Below are 18,723 nucleotides of genomic sequence, written 5' to 3'. Positions count from 1 at the left end.
TTAACCATCAGCCTATAACCATTCAGATGCATACTTGCAACCGGCACCCCCACTCGCAATTCGCAGCACTGCTGAGGGGTGTCTTATATTCTCCCGCAGGAGATCGAGCATGCGCAAATTGGATTTGGGAGCGATTAGGTCGCGCTGTAGTCGATATGTTGTTTGGGGAGGCATCCAGTTGGGAATGTTGTTGCTGTGTTGCGTTGAAGTGGAGAGTGTAGATTTCACAACTCTTAAACATGTTTTCGAAAGGTGGTCAACGTTAATGGAGTAAAATCGAGTTTACCTGTGGTAAAAATGTGTCAGAATGTTCTCGAGGATTGCTTGGAGCCAGTGGCGAGATTTGCACGATGGGCCAAGACGCTTCGTGCGGGGCGGGATGAGACTACAGATTTGCACCGCGTGTGTCGGCTGTTCATTCCTCAAGCCAGACTGTCAACTTGAGTGGTCTCGTTTCCTTAGACCATCGATGGACTGGCCACTTATTATAAGTAGAGGTTGGGCTAAGTGAAAAACGCTGTGGCACTTGCTAGTAAAATGTCTTAACACAAGGAAAAATTACGTCACTTTGGGTTCCACACCGATTCACCGACATACGGAAATGGTACTGGTATGCATTGACTGGCATCCACCTTGACAGATACCACAACAAACCGACGCATTTCTGCAACGTGTTGTCACCCCTTGATGTGACGTGGGAACGAGCTTACGAGTCTGATTTAAAGTGTCAATCGAATGAACGACGTCACCCAGGTCAACTGCGTCTGTAGAAATTTCGACAGAAACTCATTCGGGTGAAGCTTATGCTGATTGTGGCATACGGCTCAGATGGTGTTATTGATATACATGTTGTGCCTGAGGGACAGACCAGCAACAGTGACTACTACTGCCGATATCTGGAGCAACATATGCGGCACAAACGTCCACGTTTATTGCGGGATGACCACTCTGTCGTATTGTCAAGTCGCAAACGATGTCAAACTCTTATTGCAGAGGGGCATTGGGAAGTCTAGGAACACCTTCCGTACATACCGCGAATGAGTTCTTGTGACTTGGACCTGTCTCCTCGAAAGAACCCCTCCGAGGCCGGAGGTGGCATGTGTACTGCTCGCAGTAGGGCGCTTTGTCGCTGTCAATCAACAGTGTACGTCTTGCCAATGGTTTCCAACGATTTCCGACATCTGACCGAAGGCAACAGACCTTGTAGTTAACTACACTGAATAAATGTAATGGAGCTGCACGTGTTAGCTTACTAACACTGCGTTGCCACTACCTTATTTTCAGACCTCGTACCTATGCAACAAAATCGAACGGTGATAGGTCGCGTCATGGCGGACAACTTTTGTTAGAGAGAAATTGTTTGCTGACACTTTCCGGCGATGCCATGCGTCGTTTATGACTGGTTATGCCACTGAGAGGCAGTACGGTGTAGGCATTCTGCACCGTTCGCATGCAGTTTGTGTTGCCTATCATGCAATAGGTGCGGTAGGCCGAGCAAAATCCAAGTTCCTGATTCGTTTCTAAAATATCTTTCTCCACTTAGAACCAATTGTTCTTACAATTTCCTTCTTCAAAATCACTGTGTCTCACTATCAGTTTACTGGTGATCGTAGTAGCTCAATACCTGGTTAGTAAACCCTGCTAGTTCGGAGGAATTTCGTCTTCCTAGTCCTTTTGAATACCAAAGGGCGCCTAGCGTCACTGGAAAGCGTCGGTGAACATTTTCTCTCTAACAGAAGTTGTTCTATCACCCCTAGACTTTCGTAACAAAGACTTTCAAACACACTGTAAATGCACGATGATAAGGATGAAACAACTTCCACCATTAGTTTGTTGCAATCTCCAGAAACAATGGGGTAGGACTTGGCTTAGACCCTTGTGTGGGAGTGAGAGCACTGTTGGGAAGGTGATTACTTGAGAAACAAACGAAAATTAGTAATGTCATATTGAGAAGCAGCGGTTACGGTCTTGTAAACTGACATACTGCCGAGAAAGCGGTGTGCTGACCACGTACCCCTCCATATCCGTATCCACTGACGCCTGTGGGCTGAGGATGAAAAGCCGGACGGTTCATGGCCTGTTCGGGCGGAGTTTAGTTTAGTTTTCGCTTACTACACTACTGGCCATTAAAATTGCTACACCACGAACATGACATGCTACAGGCGCGAAATTTAACCGACAGGAAGAAGATGCTATGATATGCAAATGAATAGCTTTCCAGAGCGTTCACATAAGGTTGGCGCCAGTGGCGACACCTACAACGTGCTGACATGAGGAAAGTTTCCAACCGATTTCTCATACACAAACAGCACTTGACCGGCGTTGCCTGGTGAAACGTTGTTGTGGTGCCTCGTGTAAGGAGGAGAAATGCGTACCATCACGTATCCGGCTTTGATAAAGGTCGGATTGTAGCCTGTCGCGATTGCGGTTTATCGTATCGCGACATTGCTGCTAGCGTTGGTCGAGATCCAATGACTGGAACCGGTGGGTTCAGGGGGTAATACGGAACGCCGTGCTGGACCCCAAAGGCCTCGTATCACTAGCAGTCGAGATGACAGGTATCTTATCCGCATGGCTGTAACGGATCGTGCAGCCACGTCTTGATCCCTGAGTCAACAGATGGGGACGTTTTCAAGACAACAACCATCTGCACGAACAGTTCGACGACATTTGCAGCACGGACTATCAGCTCGGAGACCATTGCTGCGGTTACCTTTGACGCTGCATCACAGACAGGAGCGGCTGCGATGGTGTATTCAACGACGAACCTGGGTGCACGAATGACAAAACGTCATTTTTTCGGATGAATCCAGCTTCTGTTTACAGCATCATGATGGTCGCATCCGTGTTTGGCGACATCGAGGTGAACGCACATTGGAAGCGTGTATTCGTCATCTCCATACTGGCGTATCACTCGACGTGATGGTATGGGGTGCCATTAGTTACACGTCTCGGTCGCCTCTAATTCGGATTGACGGCAGTTTGAACAGTGGACGTTACGTTTCAGCTGTGTTACGACCCGCAGCTCTACCCTTCACTCGATCCCTGCGAAACCCTACATTTCAGCAGGATAGTGCACGACCGCATGTTGCAAGTCCTGTATGGGCCTTTCTGGATACAGGAAATGTTCGACTGCTGCCCTGGAAAGGACATTCTCAAGATCTCTCACCAATTGAAAATGTCTGGTCAATGGTGGCCGAGCAACTGGGTCGTCACAATACGCCAGTCACTGCTCTTGATGAACTGTGGTATCGTGTTGAAGTTGCATGGGCAGCTGTACCTGTACACGCCATCCAAGCTCTGTTTGACTCAATGCCCAGGCGTATCAAGGCCGTTATTACGGCCAGAGTTGGTTGTTCTAGGTACCGATTTCTCAGGATCTATGCACCCAAATTGCGTGAAAATGTAACCACATGTCAGTTCTAGTATAATATATTTGTCCAATGAATACCCGTTTATCATCTGCATTTCTTCTTGGTGTAGCAGTTTTAATGGCCAGTAGTGTAAATGTAGCAAGTGCTTCTGTGGCCTGCTGCGAGCCGGAGTGTGAGGGCGCGTGTGTGCGTTTGCAGAACTGCCTGTACATCTGGGTGCGCGACCACCGGCAGCACCACAAGTACAGCGACACGGACGCCGACCCGCACAACGCCACCAGGGGCTTCTTCTTCTCGCACATCGGCTGGCTCATGGTGCGCAAGCACCCCGACGTCATCCGGCTCGGCAAGACCATCGACCTGACGGACCTCGAGCAGGACGCCTTCGTCATGTTCCAAAAGAGGTAAGTGACACTTTTACTGGGGAAGTCTGAGCGGTTTTATACCGCCCGCCACGGCATCCTCTACTGTGCCAAACTTCCAACCTCGTAGTAGCACTTTACAGCCATAGCCTTTATTATTACATTCTGGAACAGTTCCAGCAAGACGTACCGTATTTTATGGTGTGTTATTGCATAATCTTTTATTGTTATTGTAGTGAGATCCAACGAGGGTGATTCAAATTAGAACCATAAATTTGGAGTAACAAATCGAAATTTCACGCCGTTATACTGTAAGTTGGTAAGCGTGCTACAAACAGCGTGCAGAATGGCCTGTAGGTGGCAACATAGTGCAGATGCACACATACCGTCGCAGTATCAGTATAAAGATGGCCGCCACACTTGCGACTTCCGTCAGGGAAGAACAGTGTTCTGTTATTCGGTTAGTGAAGGTGTGAGACCTACTGAAATTCATCAAGAAATGAAGGTTCAGTCCGGCGATGCATGTTTGTCACAGCAGCAAGTCTACGAATGGCGTAGGAAGTTCGCATATGGTGTGACTTCAGTGGAAGATGCTCCTCGTCCAGGTCAGGCACAACGAGATGTGACTCCACAGAACATTACAGCAGTTGAAGTCATAGTGAAGGAAAACCGTCGAGTGACACTGAATGACATTGCAGCATGTTTATAAATTGGTCATGGTCTAACAACACTACCACAACAAAGGTCAAAAATTAATTATGATTGTAGTGTTGCTCACGCAGCTAAATATTGCATTTTCGGGCAACAACAAAGTTTTATTATGTGGCAAGGGTCATTAGAACACAGTTAATAAAGTCATTTCTTGAAGTAATGGATAAACTAGGCACTCATCGTTTCGTGCTTCCCACGCTGGTCTCGTTGTAAACTCATAGCTCAATCGTCGAAAATCTAGGTAGTGATGATTGCAAGCTCGGATGCAAAGAGGCCTAGGTGTTATTCTGCGATATTCGAAAGTTTTATAAATGTGTTTCACAAACCATTCTTGAAGATTAAACGTTTGCTAGTTAATAAAGTAATCAGCACTCCGAATTTAAGTTACACTTCTTTTTTCTTACTTTTGTTGCAATATCATTTAACTCGTCCCAAAACATCACTTCACCATATAAAACATACTTGAAAATATCTTCCTCACTGTTAAAGTTCACATTTCATAAACTGACTACAATTTGCGTCTTTTTAACATGACTACCAAAACTTGACTCTCTAGTAACAGCTTACGCGCCCAAAAATCAGAGTTACAAGTACGTCAAAGATCATAGTGACAAAAGAAAGAATACACATAAGAATAATATCATTGCAATATACACATATCGATGTATCGAAGTACCTCAACATTAATGAAATAAAATCTGAATATTGTCACAGAAATATGTTAACTATTTTACAGAAACACAGTAGAATATTGCTGGTGTCGAGAGGTTGAGGTGAGGTGCCGTAATGGTTACGTAATTCAAGTACCATTACACTGGGTCAGCACATCACATTGTGCATGATGTGCTCCAGTTTCACAAACTGTCTGCAATATGGGTGCCACGGGAGCTGACTCCTGAAATGAGAGAACGACGTGTTGATGCTTGTGAAGAACTTCTTCGGCGCTTTGAACGAGAAGGTGATGGCTTCCTTGCAAGAATCGTCACTGAGGACAAAACATGGATTCACTTTCACCAACTGGAAACGAAGAGAGCGAGCAAGGAATGGCGCCATTCTTCATCACCAAAACAAAAGAAGTTTCGAACAGAAACGTCAGAAGGGAAGGTTATGCTGACTCTCTTTTGGGACGAAAAAGGCGTCATTTTGGAGCATTACATGCCTATAGGGACCACTGTCACCAGTGCACCCTACACAGATCTGCGGCCTGCAATCAGATCAAAGCGACGTGGATTGCTGTCAGCAATGCAAGGCCCCACACAGCCCGTACAACAGTTACAACACTCACAGACCTGCATTTTGAGTGTCTTCCTCAGCCAGCATACTCACCAGACCTTGCCATAAGTGATTTCCATATGTTTGGACCACTCAAAGACTCAATGGGAGGAAAGAAGTTCCGTTCTGATGAAGAGGTGCGTGAGTGGTTGCGCGGACTACCAAAAGAATTTTTTTCTAATGGAATTTATGCACTTCGTAAGCGCTGGAGGACTTGCATTGAGCGTGGGGGAAATTATGTTGAAAAGTGATACAGCTTTGTACCACTCCTGCACAATAAATATTATTTACAAAATATCTGAGGTTTTCATTGGACTCACCCTCGTATATCACGTGATTTTGATGAAATAAGGTAAGTACAGTATTGTGTCACTTAAAACTTAGTGTCAAACTTGTCGGAGATATTCGTCACAGCGTACACTCCACTGCAAGTCGCAATATGACATTTTAACATTTCGATTGACGCACATCAAATTTTCACGGGTCGAGGTGCCTTGTGACTTTTAGGTCACAATTAGTGATTTACGTCATTTATCATTCTCATTGAGAAATTTTGTATCCTAGATAGAGTAAAGTCGTATATAGACATTTGACTGCATTTTATGAAGAGGTACTACAACGTTTACAAATCACGGGAGATGAATAATTAATAAAGTAATTGGCTTCCATCTACTGTTCACATTCGTTTGGACCCATTTTGTGCTCCATGGAGCTATCTTTCTTGCAAACGTTCTTACTGCATTTCACACACATATTTTTGTTCTGTTACTTTATACCTGGCGCATATGTAATAAATTATAGATCTTTCCGTTTCCCAGAACTACGCTCCTTCACTCCTGTCCCGTTCAAGAAGCCGTCAGTGACGTTGGGAAGCGTTTGAGGCTTGTGTTTGCGTCAAATGTTCTCCCGCTATACCAAGAGAAAGACTTTTTAAAAAATCATGTAGTGTTATTATTATTAGGGATTTTGAATCTCGACATTATATCTAATTTACCCAGCTATATGGAGATGTTCGCAGAAAAGAGCAAATGGCCATCGACACGTGATCCTCGAAATTGTCTACTTATTCACATCTGATGTACTGTATTTCCACCAGTAACATTGTAATCCAAATTCGTTAGTTTCTCCCCAGTCTCTTGATCTATTTTCATTTTTGCTGTTCATTGTTGATGACAGAATTAAACGTCTGCCTCCGCAGCGTAGCGGTAGCGTTACCGGCTACCACACAGGGGGCTCGGGTTCGATTCCAGACAGGGTACTGGGTGTTGCGTGTCTCTCATCATCATTGACTCGCAAGTCGCCGATGTGGCGTCACCTAAAAAGGACTTGCAATACGGCGGCCGAACTCCCCCGATGGGCCTCCCGGCCAACAGTGCCATACGCCATTTCATCTCTACAAGAGTTAAACTTTCAGATAGAGGTTAGCTACTGTAGCAACACCTGGCGCCTCAGTTGGACCAGTGTTCGTGCTGGACATGCAGACCGCATGAGACGACGCTTCATCCAGTCCCAAACATGCTCAATGGGGGACAGATCCGGAGAGCTTGCTGGCCAGGGTAGTTGACTTACACCTTCTAGAACACGTTGGGTGGCACGGGATACATGCGGACGTGCATTGTCCTGTTGGAACAGCAAGTTCCCTTGCCGGTCTAGAAATGGTAGAACGATGGGTTCGATGACGGTTTGGATGTACCGTGCACTATTCAGTGTCCCCTCGACGATCACCAGAGTAGGAGATCGCTCCCCACACCATGATGCCGGGTGTTGGCCCTGTGTGCCTCGGTCGTATGCAGTCCTGATTGTGGCGCTCACCTGGATGGCGCCAAACACGCATACGACCATCATTGGCACCAAGGCAGAAGCGACTCTCATCGCTGAAGACGACACGTCTCCATTCGTCCCTCCATTCACGCCTGTCGCGACACCACTGGAGGCGGGCTGCACGATGTTGGGGCGTGAGCGGAAGACGGCCTAACGGTGTGCGGGACCGTAGCCCAGCTTCATGGAGACGGTTGCGAATGGTCCTCGCCGATACCCCAGGAGCAACAGTGTCCCTAATTTGCTGGGAAGTGGCGGTGCGGTCCCCTACGGCACTGCGTACGATCCTACGGTCTTGGCGTGCATCCGTGCGTCGCTGCGGTCCGGTCCCAGGTCGACGGGCACGTGCACCTTCCGCCGACCACTGGCGACAACATCGATGTACTGTGGAGACCTCACGCCCCACGTGTTGAGCAATTCGGCGGTACGTCCACCCGGCCTCCCGCATGCCCACTATACGCCCTCGCTCAAAGTCCGTCAACTGCACATACGGTTCACGTCCACGCTGTCGCGGCATGCTACCAGTGTTAAAGACTGCGATGGAGCTCCGTATGCCACGGCAAACTGGCTGACACTGATGGCGGGGGTGCACAAATGCTGCGCAGCTAGCGCCATTCGACGGCCAACACCGCGGTTCCTGGTGTGTCCGCTGTGCCGTGCGTGCGATCATTGCTTGTACAGCCCTCTCGCAGTGTCCGGAGCAAGTATGGTGGGTCTGACACGCCGGTGTCAATGTGTTCTTTTTTCCATTTCCAGGAGTATATATATATATATATATATATATATATATATATATATATATATATATATATATCGTTTTTAGACTTCAGGTATCGACCTGTCACGTAGAAGAGAATACTGACTAAAATCCAAAAGCATGCCTCGAGGAGGACAAAAAAGTACTCCGAAGTCGCGGAACGACGAGTGCGTTGCAGACACACTTACTTTACAAACGTCAGTATAGTCTTGTCAACAACTACTGGGCACTTGGTAATTGTGACATCTCTTACGAATTACGATCACCTATCTAGGAGGGTACCCAATCATTAGCGCTGTCTGTCTTACACCCCAGAAACCAAAGCGTGCAACGAACACCTGCTGGCATACCCTTCAAAGTGCTGACAGGATAGTCCTACCTTAAAATGCTCAACTTGTATTTCTTATCACTGCTTACAGGGGATAGAAAAGGGGTTTCTATTTCTATTTGGCAGCCTTTCGACTGAACTGGTGCGCTCTTATGCCTGTCGCACGCACACGTGGTGTGTAGCTGCGGTTCCGAGGTAAAGAAACCCAACAACGACCGGGAGACCGGTGTTCTGAGCACATGCATCTCCGTGTCGCATGCAATGACTTCATTGGCGGACAGTCACACGGCGCTAGGTCGGGCCCGATGGGGCCACCTGGGCCCAGAACTTGGAATTTTACCTATTTCCAAAAGTGCGGTTAGTACATAACTGTTCTCTGTATTACAGTAAAGGCTAATATCAATCATTTGCTGCGTTGCGCTGTCTTGTAAGTGCGAATGACCAGCTGCGTGGAAGTTTACCGTTATCCAAATTGCTGCGGATTATCCCATTTTATCGATAGGCTCGTTTCCTGTGTGGTTCCAAGTACCGGTGATTCCCCTGGTGCTTTGATTTTCTTACGTCACCGCGTGATTGCCTAATTTCTTTTCTCTTGAGGGGGTAAATAAATTATGATTGAGGCCAGTTCCTGAAGGAAGAATTCTAAATAATTCGCTGTGATATGGTAGTTATGCCATGATTTTCGAGAAAAGTATTATATAAGTTTTGAATCCTGCATGAAGTCTTCCTCAATCTGTACTATTTATTTCTTGTCGAAAGCACGTATTAACCCACGGATAGTTCTAGCAGCGTATGTTCTTGTTCGAGGATTTTCGCCCAGTCATCTTGTTTATTCTGTGAGTTACATTTCTGTCACGCAAGCTGCCTTAGCACCAAAACTATGAAAACTACATCACATTCGCAGGACGACATTGGATTTTTACTCGGATATGTTACTGGAGTTGTTTTTTAAGCTATCTTGATTAGCGTATCTCGTAATTGCATCCAACTATATGATTCTTGGAAGAGAATTCGTAGTAGTTTCTTCTGCTAATTCATGACTAGAGAGAGAGCGCGCTTCTCCTTTGTTTTGGAATTTGTCATGCTGATGTGTCTACTGCATCACTACAAACACTCTTTCCTGTGACGAGCGGCTGAAAGAAAACATGCAGCTGGTCGCCTGAGATGCACGAAGCTTTTTGCGCGATGATATTACCTACGGTGGACCTCAACTAGAATTTATTATATCTTCCTTTAAATATATAACAATAAATACGTAGAACTCGGCCCCCTATTTGAACTTCACCTATGCCGAAATGATGTTTACAAAAAATTGCTGTTGTTGTTGTTTATCTACAACGGAATGACAAATTGTTAACCACCTCCACCTTCTATAGCTCTTATAGCTGCAGTTGTTAGTCTCCTATAAAATGAAGTTGTCTGCAGTGCTACACTGCAGACAACTTCGTTTCATAGGAGACTGTAGCTATAAGAGCAAACAAACTGAAGCACTGATTGTTTTCCTTCAATGCGTTGCTATTTCAGTCAGCTTTCGTGTCTGTTTTTTAATTATTTTTTTTTTGTGTTTGTCATCATTTCATAACTGTTGGAGACAACTGTATTTTGAAACTTCCAGCCTCTGTCTTTGCCTTGGTATCGTGCGGCCTTTGCTTTCTTTTGAACTTTGAAATAGGAAAAGAAAGCCAGTCCAACAATAGTTTATTTACTGCAAACAGTATGTCACAATATGAATCCTTATCTGAGTTAGTTGTTCAGTGTTGCCAGTCACAGGAAACTGCCACTGCCGAAAGGAAAATCAAAATAAGTGTGTACGAAACAATAAGTATCTGAGTGATCTAAGCGCATACCAACCATCATCAACGATCATTTGACTTTCAGACCGGTTTGTGTGTCACAAGCATGGACTAAAATGAGCAACACAGTCTGTCCAGTGCGACCAAGAAGTGTTACCAAGCAGCATAGTAGTCCCAGAAAATTCCTTCTGGTGGCCAGCTGCATTAATTCGCTTGTATGGAGCACCAGAACGCACAGGGGTAAAAAGAAAACCAGCGAGTCGATTTTATTACTTCTTTGTTCCTTAAGCGATTCGATAGAGAAACAGAATTGTAGTTGAGTCTCAGGTGATTAATGTGAAGTGAATCTTGCCTGTTGTTAACACAGACTAAATCTTTCGTGTGAGATCAACAGGAATGCTTGCGTCCTAAAGATTACAGACATGGCTAATAAGACATCGTCAGTGTCTTCATTCGCGTCTCAGTAGGTTGGAATATTTTTCCAGCATGCCTTATGAAGCCGAGTGCGTGACGCCCTTTGGCGTCCAACTGGAACACCGCACCAGCTGTTCGAAGCTGGATCTCCTACATCAGCGATTGAAACTCTACTAATTGAACTAACGCTATCAAAGTCCATCAGAAAAAATCTGAGTCCGCGTGCGAAAGACGTATTTGGTTTGTGAGCTGTCACTTTGTAAGGTACCTGAGAATGGTCATCTGGCTACAGTATAAACGGCTAAGGGGAAACTTACGTCTGGTGTTCTCTTCCTCGTATGCCATTAAATAGTACTATCGATTGACGCAGATAAAAAGTCAGTATTAATCTTTGTCCTCATCTGTATATTCATTGGAGAATGACGTTGGAGGAAACATTTGTGCTCTCTTTAAGGAGCCATTCCAGCATTCGTCTGACCAATTTAGGGAAACCACTGAAAACGAGAATTAATATGGCTGGAACGCGCTGTTTCTGATACAGTCTTACTTATAGAATATTATCAATCCTGAAATACTGTCGTCAGGTATTGACTTATTTCACGACTATGTACAGCATGTTAACTTCGGATGATAGTTATTTTTGTCATGCAGCCAACCTTACCTAGCTGACAGTACTTTGTGAGGTAGCGACTGTTGTCTATTGTGTTACTGTCTTTTGTACTTTCCTCTAATTCGTGCAGTTTATTTTCCTTGTAATAAGTATACGTAACTGTTGCAATGAGGATTTTAGTAAACATATCAGTACATAAGATGATTTCAGTTTCGATTACGAAAAGCATTTAAGACATATTTACTTCTGTGCAGGATATCTGTTTTCAAGGAAATGTGAAGTACAGGTTAAGGTGCCTGCACTGCGGAAGGCCGGCGGGGATTTCGATCTCCTCCTCCCCCCCTCCCCCCCCCCTACCCCCTCACGGGCTGTTGGAACACTGTTGTTAGTGCTAAGCTTCCTTCCTCCGCTCCCCGCCACAACCCTCTCTGGCAATCGGCCTGCTAATAGTTAAGACACTGTACCATTGATTATCCTAAGAAACAAGAAAAAACATACAATTAGCATTCTTGTGAATTACTGTTGACAAGCATTAGAAGAACTACTAAGAGGGCTGAATAGACTGCAAAGTGTGGGGAAAATATTTTCTGAATGTGTTGTATAATATTCAGTGTATGTCACATGTTATATCCTCACTGTCATGTATAGCAAAGGACTTGCAAATTAGTAATAAGTATTACCGTTCAACGTACTCATTAATGGATATGTCAGAAAAAACTTGGAAGTGTCTTTAAGCGTCACAACAGACGTTGTAGATGCTGCGCGTACGGTAATAAAACCGGTTTTTACATCACGGAGCAAGACTCATTGAGCTTACGCCAAGCGGCGCCTCTGACGTCAAGCTGGAAACCTGGAATGCCGCTGACCTAACTGAATATTACAGCAGCTGTACTGGTTCCGCCGCCCGAGTTGTGCGCTAAGCGTCTGTGACAGCGAAAGCGTACCGCCCCATCTTGCCGTATTTATGACCCAGAGACATCTCCAGCTCTCGGTGGCGCCTTCAGCGGCACGGAAGTACTTTAAAATAGGTTCATTAGTGGACAGCCCGACGCCGGTAGGAGCTTGGCTACCGGAACGTTAGTCAGTAAAGCCTTTATGTTCTGTGTACGTAACTGGTGTCCGGAAGAACGTTGCTATGCTTTTAAGGTAGAGGAATGTCTACTCCCTTTTTAGACGCGCTTCGTCACATACTCGAAGTCATTAACATACTTAGTAAAATACTAACATTTCTCAAATATATTACGCTATTTCTAATTTTCCTCTGTCTGCCACGTACACTCATGCTCATAAATTAAAGATAACTGCAGCATGTTGCGCCACACAACGTGGCACTACACAAAACTGGCGCTAATAGCATAGGTACATAGGGAACACATACGACACAGATCTGTAAGTCCACGGTATTGCTGATAAGTTGAGAAAACCGTCCCGAAACACATGCGCTACAAAACGCCACTCTGTGCTGCCCATGTACCCCGACATCAATATGGGATATGATCACCACGCACACGTGTACAGGCCACACAACGGATTGGCATATTCTGTATCAGGTGGTCGAGCAGCTGCTGGGTTGTAGCCTCCCATTCTTGCACAAGCACCTGTCGGAGCTCCTCAAGTGTCCTAAGGGTTTGAAGACGTGCACCGATACGTTGACCGAGAGCAACCCAGACATGGTAGATGCGATTTACGTCTGAAGAACAGGCAGGCACTCCATTCGCCTGATATCTTCTGTTTCAAGGTACTCCTTCACGATGGTAGTTCGGTGGGGCCGTGCGTTATCATCCATCAGGAGGAAGGTGGGACCCACTGCACCCTAAAAAAAGCGGACATACTGGTGCAAAATGACGTCCCGATAGATTAGAGATTAGATTAGATTAATACTTGTTCCATAGATCATGAATACTACACTTCGTATTGATGTGGAACGTTCTGTTACAGTTCCTCTGTCGAAGACATGCAGGCGTGTACGTGCACCAATCATAATCCCACCCCACACCATCAAACCACGACCTCCTTATTACACGTCCCTTTCAAAGACATTAAGGGGTTGGTATCTGGTTTCTCGTTCACGCCAGATGAAAACCAGGCGAGAATCACTGTTCAGACTATACCTGGACGCGTCCACGAAGACCACTATTCAATGACCATGTACTGTGTTTTTGACACCAGCCTTTACGGGCTGACCAGGGTCAATGGAACGCACCTTGCACGTCTCCCGGCGAATAAACCATGCATGTTCAGTCATCTGTAGACTGTGTGTCTGGAGACAACTGTTTCAGTGGCTGCGGTAAGGTCCCGAGAAAGGCTACCTGCAGTACTCAGTGGCCGTCTGCGGGCACTGATGTTAATACATCGGTCTTCTTGTGGTGGTGTACACTGTGGACGTGCCGCACTGTAGCTCCTGGACACGTTCCTGTGGACACGTTCCTGTCAGCTGGAATCGTTGCCACAATCTTGAGATCACACTTTGCGGTACGCGGAAGGCCCGTGCTACGACCTGCTGTGTTTGACCAGCCTCCAGTCGCCCTGGTATTCTACCCCTCATAACGTCATGCGCCGCATGGTCATACCCCGAGGTGATTTAATCCCGCAAACCGCCCACCAGAGCGTTGTTTCACCATGTATCAGCAGTATCCTTAATCTATGAGTACGAATGTACATCACTGTGGCCATCAGTGTAGTGTACGCAGCAGAAATATTTCAATAGCATTTATTTATCAAGAGCTTAGTGACGTCTGTTCACAAGCTCTAGTGAAAAAATCTTCCAGAAAAACTGAGACACGTACCACGTGATTAATTACAAGTTATCATTTCTGTGAAATTTCAGCATCCCTTGGGAGTTATAGTATATTTCCACTTTGCACTGAGATGGGTCTGACCAAGATACCGGTTATTTTTTATCTTAAATTCTGTCATAAAACAGTAAAATGTAGATACAATAATCGGTATAATGTATCTTATACATTATTCTGAGATTTTTACTGTTCATATAGGAAAGCTTTGTCTTTTAATTCGCTCACGACTTGAAAGAAAACTAGGCGCCCTTCTATTTCTTAATTGTACTTCTTTTATCTAATATATCCCCATCGTTCATATTACTGTGTCAGAGCTTTTAAAGAAACTGTATTAACATGTTTTCTCTTCAAAAGTTTTCGTAGTATCAAGAGTTACCCCAGTTGTCTCTTGTATTATCGGCCAAATTCCTTGCAGTTAACTGAAGTAGCTCAGATTACTATTCAAAAGTGATTTCAAGATCTGCTCGATACTGACGTTTATTTCCACTTACTCGTCGCTATCATTTCTCTTATGTCGCTAATAATAAACCCTGCACTATCTAAATCATTCTTTCCTGCAATCTTAGCAATTTCCTGTATTCGAAGTTGTGACTCGTAATCCTGCATTCGAAAGATTAAAACTATTGTGCAAGTGTCTTAAAGTAATAGAATCGGGATCATAATGTTATCGGCAGTTTCATCAAATCAGCTAACTCTGGACGTTATTCAAGTGTATTTATAGTTTATGCTGTGTTATCTAATATACTTTTAGGACTCAGCTTTGTTTCTGTTTTTGCAGTGAAAAATATATTTTCCGTAATGACTGGTTGTACATTTAATCGATCACCTAGTTATAAGTGTCGAAGGATATGAAAGAGAACCAGTAGTTGAGAAGGAAGTGTGATAGCATTGTTGACTCTCCCTGATGTTATTCAAACTGTACACACATAAATTTGGAATGGGAATTAAAGTTCAAGGACAATAAATCAAAAAAATTTCAGTTTTCCTATGACGTAATTCTATTAGCGATAACAAAAGGCTTGAAAGAGCAACTGAATGGCATCGATACTGTCTTGAAAAGGGGTTATTAAATGACTATCAACAAATGTAAAACAAGAGTAATGGGACGTAATCTAATTAGATCAGGTGCTGCTGACATAATTAGATCAGGAAGTGAGACACTAAAAGTACCCGATGTATTTTTTATGTGGACAGCAAGACGTAACGAGTATATATAAAAATAATGGCAGCAGCAAGGAAATCGTTTCTATAAAAGAGGAATTTGTTAACATCGAAGTCTTGTCCGAAGGCGTTTGTGTGAAGTGTAGCCCTGTACGGAAGTGGAACGTAGGCGATAACCAGTTCAGAAAGTGAAAGTGGAAGCTTTTGAAATGTGGTGCTACAGAAAAATGCTGAAGATTGGGTGGGTAGATAGGGTAACTAACGAGAAGATACTCAATACAACTGGGGAGAAAAGAAATTTGTGGCATAACTTGACTAAAAGAAGGGATCTAATTTCGTAATGGAGGGAAAATATTGATGGGAGGAGGGAAGGGGGGAGGGGGGGGGGTAAAAATTGTAGATGGAGACCAAGGAATGAATATTACAAGCAGGCTCAAATGGATGTTGGCTGTAGTATAGTCAGAAGTATAGAGGTTAGCAGAGGTTAGTCAAGTATGCAGAGCCGCATCAAATCAGTCTTCCCACTGAAGACCATAACAGACTCACTTGTCATTTAAAACATGTTATTTGATTTATAAATTGTCCTGCTAATTTTATTCATATTTGTGTGGAACCACTTGAACTCCATTTCGTCTGACGAGGCGTAGGTTACGAAATGGGTTGTCGATACTCTGACGAACATCTCAAGCGTTATGTACTCACAGTTGTTTCTGATTTATCCGACGTGACCCTGTTGCAGGTACTATAAGACGCTGTACGCGATATTCTCCATCATGCTGCCTGTGGCCGTGCCGATTTACGCGTGGAACGAGCAGCCGTGGATTTCTCTGATGCTGTGCTACTTCACCAGAGCCATCCTAACCCTCAACATCACGTGGCTCGTCAACAGCTGGGCACACCTCTACGGCACCAGGCCGTATAACAAGTGAGTCTGCATGCAGCTAGCTACCTTGCAGACTGGTCCAACCAGCTCCACAACGTAACGTGCTACAAAGAGAACGTGCCGTGTTCTTTCTTTTAATGCCCTGAGTAAATGCACGTGCCAAATGGAAAATAATACGGTTGTTTGTCAGATATTAAGATCGTATTATTCAAGATGTTCTGGCACCGTAGCAGCATGCAAAGTAAGTTATACACTGGCACAAAGCAGTAGTAATACAACGTTGTGTTATTTCTGTTTTCCTTTTCCCTTGTATAATTGTCTCACACAAATTTTGCGCGTCTCCTTCCCAGGTCTCAAGATAATTGCTGTGTATAATAATCTACATGACTACTTCTACAAATGTTATATAGTGCAAGGTCATGCGTATTGATCTATTTCTGCAGATAAAAGAAAGTTTTTATTTTTACTGAAATATTTTTTTAACTTAGCTTGTTCACTGTAGTCTATTGTTCATGTTCGTATTTTCATAATATTTTAATTTCTTGTATTAATCTAAGTGATGAGCCTTTTATTTTTGTTCATTAATAAGCAGCACGATGGGAGGCATGTGTCATCATCAAAAGCCTAACTAATGAATGTCCACTGGTGAGTAAAACTTAAGGATGAAAGCAAGTTTCACATGATGTGTCAATACAAAGTAGCATAGCTCGATGAATCTTGGACCATACATAGAAAGATCTTCTGCAGTGTTATGCGGAAGTTAAGGGAAAGATATAAGCAATGAGATGAACAGAAATGAAGCCTGACATTGTAAGGAGCGAGACAGCCGTCTTAAGGTAATTTATTAAATAAAAAAACTTGATGTACAAAAACGTTTAATAGCTAGACAACACTTTTCATTGTGCAATTAAACTATAATGACAAGTTTTGGTTGCTTTCTAGAGCCATATCCAAAATGTTCAGATTGTGAAAAGACTTGAAAATGCATTGAAAAGCATCGGCATTAGCTACAGTCATGCAATGACACGCATTCGTTATGGGCCAATAAGAACAGTAGAGTATGTTGTTCAAACATTTATAAAAATGGCATCAAATACAACTCCTTTTTTTCCTTCTTTATTACGTGCATCTTCTGAGACTGTTGTTTACAGCCTATCCCTCTCTCCCGATGAAGCTTTGAGCTACAGGGTGTTTCAAAAATGACCGGTATATTTGAAACGGAAATACAAACTAAACGAGCAGCGATAGAAATACACCGTTTGTTGCAATATGCTTGGGACAACAGTACATTTTCAGGTAGACAAACTTTCGAAATTACAGTAGTTACAATTGTCAACAACAGATGGCGCTGCGGTCTGGGAAACTCTATAGTACGATATTTTCCACATATCCACCATGCGTAGCAATAATATGACGTAGTCTCTGAATGAAATTACCCGAAACCTTTGACAACGTGTCTGGCGGAATGCCTTCACATGCAGATGAGATGTACTGCTTCAGCTGTTCAGTTGTTTCTGGATTCTGGCGGTACACCTGGTCTTTCAAGTGTCCCCACAGAAAGAAGTGACAGGGGTTCATGTCTGGCGAATAGGGAGGCCAATCCACGCCGCCTTCTGTATGTTTCGGATAGCCCAAAGCAATCACACGATCATCGAAATATTCATTCAGGAAATTAAAGACGTCGGCCGTGCGATGTGGCCGGGCACCATCTTGCATAAACCACGAGGTGTTCGCAGTGTCGTCTAAGACAGTTTGTACCGCCACAAATTCACGAATAATGTCCAGATAGCGTGATGCAATAATCGTTTCGGATCTGAAAAATGGGCCAATGATTCCTTTGGAAGAAATGGCGGCCCAGACCAGTACTTTTTGAGGATGCAGGGACGATGGGAGTGCAACATGGGGCTTTTCGGTTCCCCATATGCGCCAGTTCTGTTTATTGACGAAGCCGTCCAGGTAAAAATAAGCTTCGTCAGTAAACCAAATGCTGCCCACATGCATATCGCCGTCATCAATCCTGTGCACTATATCGTTAGCGAATGTCTCTCGTGCAGCAATGGTAGCGGCGCTGAGGGGTTGCCACGTTTGAATTTTGTATGGATAGAGGTGTAAACTCTGGCGCATGAGACGATACGTGGACGTTGGCGTCATTTGGACCGCAGCTGCAACACGGCGAACGGAAACCCGAGGCCGCTGTTGGATCACCTGCTGAACTAGCTGCGCGTTGCCCTCTGTGGTTGCCGTACGCGGTCGCCCTACCTTTCCAGCACGTTCATCCGTCACGTTCCCAGTCCGTTGAAATTTTTCAAACAGATCCTTTATTGTATCGCTTTTCGGTCCTTTGGTTACATTAAACCTCCGTTGAAAACTTGGTCTTGTTGCAACAACACTGTGTTCTAGGCGGTGGAATTCCACAGCACACTTGCACGTTGTGAACAGCACACG

The 18,723-nt window shown here is 44.4% G+C and overlaps 1 protein-coding gene across 1 annotated transcript in view; it reads left to right on the top strand.

Annotated features, from left to right (window-relative positions):
• The window catches only part of LOC126267980 (acyl-CoA Delta-9 desaturase-like), a 138,014-nt gene that overhangs the window by 85,995 nt on the left and 33,296 nt on the right, over nt 1–18,723 (top strand). Inside the window, exons 4-5 of the mRNA XM_049973326.1 lie at nt 3,573–3,778; nt 16,135–16,320. Of these exons, the coding sequence (XP_049829283.1) occupies nt 3,573–3,778; nt 16,135–16,320 (392 nt within the window). The remainder of the gene's footprint in view (nt 1–3,572; nt 3,779–16,134; nt 16,321–18,723) is intronic.

The sequence above is a fragment of the Schistocerca gregaria genome, chromosome 4, assembly GCF_023897955.1.
Source record: "Schistocerca gregaria isolate iqSchGreg1 chromosome 4, iqSchGreg1.2, whole genome shotgun sequence".
Taxonomy (NCBI): Eukaryota; Metazoa; Arthropoda; class Insecta; order Orthoptera; family Acrididae; genus Schistocerca; species Schistocerca gregaria.
This window is presented reverse-complemented; position numbering and strand designations above follow the sequence as displayed.